At 38.5% G+C, this 10,166-nt stretch overlaps 1 protein-coding gene across 1 annotated transcript; it reads left to right on the plus strand.

The window, feature by feature from the left end:
• The first annotated feature begins 6,518 nt into the window (after window positions 1–6,518).
• LOC128612965 (protein qua-1-like) lies at window positions 6,519–7,566 on the plus strand. Its single transcript, XM_053633459.1, has 2 exons — window positions 6,519–6,650; window positions 6,747–7,566. The coding sequence occupies exon 2, from the start codon at window positions 6,778–6,780 to the stop codon at window positions 7,378–7,380; it is 603 nt and encodes a 200-aa protein (XP_053489434.1). The 5' UTR covers window positions 6,519–6,650; window positions 6,747–6,777; the 3' UTR covers window positions 7,381–7,566.
• The last annotated feature ends 2,600 nt before the right edge of the window (window positions 7,567–10,166 follow it).

The raw sequence follows: 10,166 nt of genomic DNA on the forward strand, positions 1-10,166 counted from the left end.
GTGGCAAATGAGTGCCAATGAAGCAGACATTAACCGAATTAACAAGTCACGTAGCTTATTTAGAGTAAATACGGACTAATTCCAGCTGTAAGATCTCGTTCCGTTACAAATTACGCGTCGGCTAGTTTCTGATGAATAGAAATCCACCTCAATTGTCCAATCCTTCTCCGAGAGCCCTCGCAGAACTTTAACCGGGTAAGTGTGCTGTATAAAATCCGAAATAGTGCACGTTATTTTCTGCTTAACACTCGGAACTTGTCTGAACATCTGGCTAGCTTGTTGCATTGTTACTTATCTAAGTGTTCTTTAAGGGTTTATTGGATAATTGAAAGGTTTAGCTTCTTAAAAGGACCTAAAATATATTTTAGGGAGATATTCTGCTGTAGGGTTCTACCAGGTTCTTCACTCGTTCCTCGGGGGAAAGCGCTTAAAGGTTCAACCCTACAACAAAATGTTTTAACACTTAATTATCCAACAAACCCTTAAAGAACCCATGAAGAACTCTGAAGTTTTTCTATTCACTGGGAAAGGGTGCTATACGTATTCCATACAGACTTGCTCGTTATTTTTCGTCATTGAGAGGTTCTATGTAGAACAAAGTGTTTTTCTATTAGAAAAAGTTCCAAGTAGAACCCTTTTTAAGAACAGTACCTAGCAAAACCTTTTTTTTTTTCTAAAAAAACAAACAAACATGTAAGTGTGCTGTTCAAACTCCAAATTATTGTTGATTCTTTTCTTTCAGGACTTTAATATTTGGATATCTTGGTCCTTGGCACACACTTTAGGTTCTATTCAGAACCTTTTCAGATAGGGAGAAACTTTGGTGTAGGGTTCTATGTAGAACTCGTACAGGTTCTTCACTTTAAAGGCTCTACATGAAGAGTGTTATTCCAAGTAGGATCCTCTTGGGAAGATGAGAACTGTTAAGAACGCTTGAACAACCCTTTTTTTTTTTTTCTTTTTTCTAAGAGTGTGTGTATTAACTGGGTACGTATACGATACGAACTCCAAATTATCGCACATTATTTTCTTAGGATTATTCAGAATCTGTGACGAGTTCAACATTTAGGTAAAATGGATTGGTGCTTGGGACGGTTCTTCAAGGGTTCATTGGATTATTAAGTTCTTAGCCTTTTGAATGCGTTCTACTTGGAAGACACTCGGACGTATGGTTCTACTGTTACTACTCTACATTGATTATTTTCTTCTTAAGATCTAGAACCTGCCAGGAGTTTAGTCTTTGTCTAGATGGGTACTTGGGACGCGACTTTTACAATGTGTGATTAATGTTCTCTCTAGAAATTGCCAGTGCAGATGTTAACACACTTTACAAACACACACGCATGCCTTGTTCATCCTGTTCTCCTCGTTCTCCTCGTCCTCCTCCTCCTCGCGTGTGTTTCCTCAGCTTCAGCTTGCTGTGATGCAGTCGTATCTGCTGTATGGTGGCATGGTGTGCTTCATCTCCGGGCCCCAATTTAGAGTCAGCTCTGATCAGATCAAGGTCTGCTCCGAGGTGGAAATCCAATCTGGCCACCCAGATTCCTTTCAACAAATCTTGCCGAGCGTTAATGTGTCACAGTGGACGCCGGATAGGAGGCGAGGGGCTGGAAATGGGATTCGGGATGCAACCGGGGTCTAGCATTACGAGCCGGTCTCTCTCTCACCGTCATGATCTCTGCTCTGGAAATTGAAATTTTAATTCCATTAAAGCAAAATGGCGTGGCCAGGTGGAGCCGGGGCGGCCGAGGGATACCGGGCAGTATGTGTCAGGCAGGTCTACAGCACACACGCAAGATTAGAATGATCTGAAACTCACATCACTCACTCTCTCTCTCTCTCTCTCTCTGCTAATCTCACATTCCACACAGCACTGTAGGTTCTCCATTCAGCTTCATTTACATATGCAAATCACAGCCGCTTTAATTGATATTGACGAGTGATTGGTTTAGCTATTCGATTACAACCTGTGATATTGTGTCCAATGCGTAAGACGTAATGAGACACTTTTGTGAAATGAGTTTAATTTAAACTCAATGAAGCAGAACGATCAGCAGAAAAGTCCAAGTTTGGAGACACTGCTGCATTGCGATGCGACCTGTGAACGCTGTTACCAATTATGAACAACTTCTGCTCAAAAAATAAATAATCTAAGACACTGTCTCAGAAGAAAAATGGAAAGCAGAAAGAAAGAACGAAACAAGCAAACAAAAATCACGCCAAAGAAACTATGTATGAGTATATATGAGGGTTTATATCCAAAATATCAAAATAAATAAACAAACAAACAAAAATCAAGCATAAGAAACTGTGTATGAGTATATATGAGGGTTTATATCCAAAATATCAAAATAAAATAAAAAATAATAAACAAAAATCAAGCATAATAAACTGTGTATGAGTATATATGAGGGTTTATATCCAAAATATCAAAATAAATAAACAAACAAACAAAAATCAAGCATGAGAAACTGTGTATGAGTATATATGAGGGTTTATATCCAAAATATCAAAATAAATAAACAAACAAACAAAAATCAAGCATAATAAACTGTGTATGAGTATATATGAGGGTTTATATCCAAAATATCAAAATAAATAAACAAACAAACAAAAATCAAGCATGAGAAACTGTGTATGAGTATATATGAGGGTTTATATCCAAAATATCAAAATAAATAAACAAACAAACAAAAATCAAGCATGAGAAACTGTGTATGAGTATATATTAGGGTTTATATCCAAAATATCAAAATAAATAAACAAACAAACAAAAATCAAGCATGAGAAACTGTGTATGAGTATATATGAGGGTTTATATCCAAAATATCAAAATAAATAAACAAACAAACAAAAATCAAGCATGAGAAACTGTGTATGAGTATATATGAGGGTTTATATCCAAAATATCAAAATAAATAAACAAACAAACAAAAATCAAGCATGAGAAACTGTGTATGAGTATATATGAGGGTTTATATCCAAAATATCAAAATAAATAAACAAACAAACAAAAATCAAGCATAAGAAACTGTGTATGAGTATATATGAGGGTTTATATCCAAAATATCAAAATAAATAAACAAACAAACAAAAATCAAGCATGAGAAACTATGTATGAGTATATATTAGGGTTTATATCCAAAATATCAAAATAAAATAAAAAATAATAAACAAACAAAAATCAAGCATAATAAACTGTGTATGAGTATATATTAGGGTTTATATCCAAAATATCAAAATAAATAAACAAACAAACAAAATTCAAGCATGAGAAACTATGTATGAGTATATATGAGGGTTTATATCCAAAATATCAAAATAAAATAAAAAATAATAAACAAACAAAAATCAAGCCTAAGACATATTGGTTTATATCCAAAACACAGTGCCAAAAGAAAGAAAGAAAAAGCCAGTGTTGGGTTATATCCCAAGTGTAATTTATTTTTACTTTATATAAACTAAAGAAATAAAGAAAAAGAAAGACAGAAAGAAAAAAAGAAGTCTGTGACACATTGGGTGGTATTGTAAATATCACTTTTTTTTTTTTTATAAGAAAATGTAACACAGGAAGAAAGGATACAAGAAAGGAAGAAAGAAAGAAACCAAAAAATCAAGTCTAAGACATGTTGATTTTTATCCCAAATATCACTTTTTATAAGTAAATTGGAGTGCAGAAAGAAAGAAAGAAAGGACAAGTAAATGTTTTTATTTATTTATTTATTTTATACGAAAAGAAATAAAGAAAAAGCTAAAAAAAAAAAAAAAAAGAAGAAGAAGTCTGTGACACATTGGGGTGTAGGCAAACGTTGTGTTTTTGTTGTTGTTTTGTTTTTTTAATAAGAAAATGTAAAACAGAAAGAAAAAAAGAAAGAAGGAAGTGAGCCAGTGTTGTTTCTATCCCAAATGTTATTGAGTTTTTAGAAGAAATATTGAACGCAGAAAGAAACAAATCAATTATCTCACAAATGTTATTTTTATACGAAAAATTTGATGCAGGAAAAAAAAAAAAGATACAACAAAGAAAAAAGAAAGAAATTGAAACACATGACACCTTAATTTGTATCCCAAATGTCTCATTTTAATGGGTTTGTGTAGTTTAAGATAAACGTTTGAATATTGCGTCACAAAGAATCGCTCGAATCTTCTAATCCTGAATAAAATATATTCCAATAAACACTTTTCATCCTCACACCTCGTCTGAACACCGTTTCTGCATTCTCACGTTTCCGTCATTTAAGATGATCGGATTGTGAAAAGTGTTTAATGTCGTTCTTGTTTAAACGTCGCCAGATGTTTTCGCGTCGTGGACGTGATGAATGTCTCGTTAGCCGAGCTAGTTCTGGGGATTGATCGCGTCGAACGTGACATTCGGTAGGTATTAAGAGCCGGAACGTTTTGTGAGACAGAAAGTCTGAAGATAAAGAATTTATGATGCTTCCCTGTGGCTTCATCAAATATTCCTCAGCGATGATCTTTCATTCGGACGGTTAATCAAAACGAATGGGGAGGAAAAACTTTCGCTCTCTAGATCACACACACACACACAGAGAGAGAGAGAGAGAGGAGGTGAGAAAGAAAAGTTGATGTGTTTGAATGTTAGGAATCCTCGTCTCCTGCCCCGGAGAATGTGTGTAATATTCATCACATTTATCACGCTGCTCCTTTGTGGCATGACCTTCACGATCCTCCGGTAACCTTCAACATTCTGTGTCATTTATATAAAGGACAAATTTCAAGAGCGTAGCGTCTCTAGAGGTTTAACATCTCCAGAGCGTTAGCATTTCAGACGCGTTAAACTAAAGCTATTACTGTACCTTCGCAGGACGTAAACCCACTCTTGACCATAAAAAGTATACCACGCTGTCATGTGAAGAAGCCTGATGAATGTCTGAGTTCCATTTTCTCAAGTTGAGCATTAGTCAGAAATGTGCAGGGTAACATTAGCTCTTAATCTGGCATGCAGTTCGAGGCGGGATGGAAACTCCGAGGATTCTTTGTTAATGACATTCCAAAAGTCATCATCATCATCAAAGTTCATAGTGGGGGGGGGGGGGGAAGCCATGATTGAAATGAAAAGGTATTCACGATTCCGAAAACCGGAAGAGACGGCGATAGGAAATAAGGCAGGGGATGAATTCTCAAACCAATCAAGAATTGAGTACAGGACAGGTGCACGGATTTGGGCAATCTACCAATGACAGAAGAGAGGCGGAGACAAAACCCAAACCTAAAAAAAAAAGACATGGCGTGGAGAAAAGTTAGCTGCAAGAGCGTGGAAGCTCAGTAGGATGAGCTAAAGAATGGTCATGGTCGTGATTTTGGTCATAATAATAATAATAATAATAATAATAATAATTCCTTAGATTTATATAGTGCTTTTCTAGACACTCAAAGCGCTTTATATTGTAATGGGGGAGGTGATCTCCTCAACAACCACTAGTGTGTAGCGTCCACCTGGATGATGTGATGGCAGCCATAGTTCTCCAGAACTCCCACCACACACCAGCTATTAGTGGAGAGGAGAGAGTGATGTAGCCAGTTCAGAGATGGGGATTATTAGGGGACCATGATGGAGAAGGGTCAATGGGGGAATTTCACCAGGACACCGGGGTTACACCCCTACTCTTTTACGAGAAGTGTCCTGGCATTTTTAATGACGACAGAGAGTCAGGACCTCGGTTTAAGGTCTCTTCAGAAAGACAGTGCTGTTTTTACAGTATAGTGGCCCCATCACTGTGCTGTCTGTGGTATTAGGATCCACACAGACCACAGGGTGAGCGCCCCCTGCTGGCCTCATTAATACCACTTCCAGCAGCAACCTTAGATTTCCTCAGGAGGTCTTCCATCCAGGTACTGACCAGGCTCAAACCTGCTTAGCATCACGACCAACACCATCAGTGGTGTTTGTGTATGTGTTGATGTTGGTATTGGTGGTGATGATGGTGTTGGTCATGATGTTGGTGATGCTGAAGGTGTTAGTGATAGTGCTGGTGATGGTCATGATGCTGATGGTGATGCTGAAGGTGTTGGTGATGCTGAAGGTGTTGATGTTGGTGTTAGTGCTAGTGCTGGTGATGGTCATGATGCTGAAGGTCTTGGTGATGGTGTTGGTGATGCTGATGGTGTTGGTGATGCTGAAGGTGTTGGTGATGGTGATGCCGAAGGTGTGGGTGTTGCTGAAGGTGTTGGTGATGCTGAAGGTGTTGATGGATTTAGTGATAGTGCTGGTGATGGCCATGATGCTGAAGGTGTTGGTGATGCTGAAGGTGTTGGTGATGGTGTTGGTGATGCTGAAGGTGTTGGTGATAGTGATGGTGTTGCTGACGGTGTTGGTGATGCTGAAGGTGTTGATGGATTTAGTGATAGTGCTGGTGATGGCCATGATGCTGATGCTGAAGGTGTTGGTGTTGGTGATGCTGAAGGTCTTGGTGATGTTGATGTTAGTGCTGGTGATGGTCATGATGCCGAAGGTGTTGGTGATGCTGAAGGTGTTGGTGGTGCTGAAGGTGTTGGTGGTTTTAGTGATAGTGCTAGTGATGGCCATGATGCTGATGCTGAAGGTGTTGGTGATGCTGAAGGTGTTGATGTTGGTGTTAGTGATAGTGCTGGTGATGGTCATGATGCTGAAGGTGTTGGTGGTGCTGAAGGTGTTGGTGGTTTTAGTGATAGTGCTGGTGATGGCCATGATGCTGATGCTGAAGGTGTTGGTAATGCTGAAGGTGATGGTGTTGGTGATGCTGAAGGTGTTGATGTTGGTGTTAGTGAGTGCTGGTGATGGTCATGATGCTGAAGGTGTTGGTGGTGCTGAAGGTGTTGGTGGTTTTAGTGATAGTGCTGGTGATGGCCATGATGCTGATGCTGAAGGTGTTGGTGATGCTGAAGGTGATGGTGTTGGTGATGCTGAAGGTGTTGATGTTGGTGTTAGTGAGTGCTGGTGATGGTCATGATGCTGAAGGTGTTGGTGGTGCTGAAGGTGTTGATGGATTTAGTGATAGTGCTGGTGATGGCCATGATGTTGATGCTGAAGGTGATGGTGTTGGTGATGCTGAAGGTGATGGTGTTGGTGATGCTGAAGGTGTTGATGTTGGTGTTAGTGATAGTGCTGGTGATCGTCATGATGTTGGGGTTGGTGATGCTGAAGGTGTTGGTGATGCTGAAGGTGTTGGTGATAGTGCTGGTGATGGTCATGATGTTGGTGATGCTGATGGTGTTGATGTCGGTGATAGTGCTGGTGATGGTCATGATGCTGATGGTGTTGGTAATGGTGATGGAGGTATTGATGGTATTGCTGTTGTGAGCAGTGGTGTGTGGGACGGAGAGATGAAGAAGAAGAAGAAGAAGAACAGGAGGCGGAGAACGAGGAGGAGGAGAAAATGAATGATGGCAGTATTGGAGCTGCAAAGAGCCAGAGTGGAAAGATGAAGAGCTGGAATTTCCTTCAGGACAGTGATAACTGTGATATGTGAGCAGGTCTGTGGTCCTGAGTGCAAAGAAACAGACGAGGAAATCACATCCATTCTACCATTTCATCCATCTAAAACCACTATAATTCTCCTCTCTCTCTCTCTCTCTCTCTCTCTCTCTCTCTCTGTAATATGGTCACCAGAGCATCTCGCTTTAACCACACCACTTCTTTCCTTTGAGACTTTTTTGCAGTCAGGAGGAAAGAAATCTCATTCCGAGTGTCTCGGTTCGAATCAGGAAGCGAGGGATTTTCTCCGTCCTGCGTTCTCATCATCCTGTGCTGATTCGATTGGGAGTAAATTATTTCTTTCATCTTTCCCTCCAATTATGTGTGAATCCATGAGCCAGTCAAAGGCCTTTTTTTTTTTTTTTTTCCTAATACCACACAAATAAGTAACTCTCACAGGGACACAGAAGGAGGATTAAACAGATTCACCACATTTCCTTTGTGAAACACTACAAACTTTGAGGTGTTATAAAGACCCTGAAGTGCTTTCATATCCAAACTACCCATAATGCACCTCAGCAGGAAATGTTTACATTTATGTTGTTGATGTCATAAACGAGCTACACTAAGATCCTCTGGGAGAGATGTATTTTCAAAACAGAAGGGGAAACTTTTCAGACGGATAGATGGATAGAAACATTATTATATTATTGTCTTCCGTCGGAGTGAGAGTGCGGTGGTTCACACCTTGCAGGCCTGCAGGGAGTGTCACGCTGAGCTGAGAAACCCTGTCTGCTGTGCACAGTGTGGTACTGCACCTCATAAAAGATATAAAACAGGGTGTTGTGTGTGTGTGTGTGTGTGTGTGTGTGTGTGCATAAAATAAACCACTTGTAGTCAAAATATCATCGATTATACAACATACAACTACACAATACTCAACTACACAATATTTGACTACACTATACTCAATGACACAACACACAACTACACAGTACTCGACAACACGATACACACCCACACAATACTCGACAACACAATACTCAATTACACAATACACACCTACACAATACTCAACTAAACAATACTTGAAAACACAATACACACCAACACAATACTCACTTACACAATACTCACTTACACAATACTCAATTACACAACACACCTACACAACTCAATTACTCAATACACACCTACACAATACTCAATTACACAATACACACCTACACAACTCAATTACACAATACACACCTACACAATACTCACTTACACAACTCAATTACACAATACACACCAACACAATACTCACTTACACAATACTCACTTACACAATACTCAATTACACAACACACCTACACAACTCAATTACTCAATACACACCTACACAATACTCAATTACACAATACACACCTACACAACTCAATTACACAATACACACCTACACAATACTCACTTACACAACTCAATTACACAATACACACCAACACAATACTCACTTACACAATACTCACTTACACAATACTCAATTACACAACACACCTACACAACTCAATTACTCAATACACACCTACACAATACTCACTTACACAATACTCACTTACACAATACTCAATTACACAACACACCTACACAACTCAATTACTCAATACACACCTACACAATACTCAGTTACACAATACACACCTACACAACTCAATTACTCAATACACACTTACACAATACTCAATTACACAACACACACCTACACAACTCAATTACTCAATACACAATACTCAATTACACAATACACACCTACACAACTCAATTACACAATACTCAGTTACACAATACACACCTACACAACTCAATTACACAATACACACCAACACAATACTCACTTACACAATACTCAATTACACAACACACCTACACAACTCAATTACACAACACACCTAAACAACTCAATTACACAATACACACCAACACAATACTCACTTACACAATACTCAATTACACAACACACCTACACAACTCAATTACACAACACACCTACACAACTCAATTACACAACACACCTACACAACTCAATTACTCAATACACACCTACACAATACTCAATTACACAATACACACCTACACAACTCAATTACACAATACTCAATTACACAATACACACCTACACAACTCAATTACACAATACACACCTACACAACTCAATTACACAATACTCAATTACACAATACACACCTACACAACTCAATTACACAATACACACCTACACAATACTCACTTACACAATACACACCTACACAACTCAATTACACAATACACACCTACACAATACTCACTTACACAATACACACCTACACAACTCAATTACACAATACACACCTACACAATACTCACTTACACAATACACACCTACACAACTCAGTTACACAATACACACCTACACAATACTCGCTTATACAATACACACCTACACAACTCAGTTACACAATACACACCTACACAATACTCAATTACACAATACACGTCAACACAATACTCAACTAAGCAATACTTGACAACACAATACACACCTACACAATACTCACTTACACAATACTCAATTACACAACACACCTACCCAACTCAATTACACAATACACATCTACACAATACACATCTACACAATACTCAATTACAGAATACACACCTACACAATACTCAATTACAGAATACACACCTACACAATACTCAATTACACAATACACATCTACACAATACACAT

Source organism: Ictalurus furcatus, chromosome 9 (assembly GCF_023375685.1).
Source record: "Ictalurus furcatus strain D&B chromosome 9, Billie_1.0, whole genome shotgun sequence".
Taxonomy (NCBI): domain Eukaryota; kingdom Metazoa; phylum Chordata; class Actinopteri; order Siluriformes; family Ictaluridae; genus Ictalurus; species Ictalurus furcatus.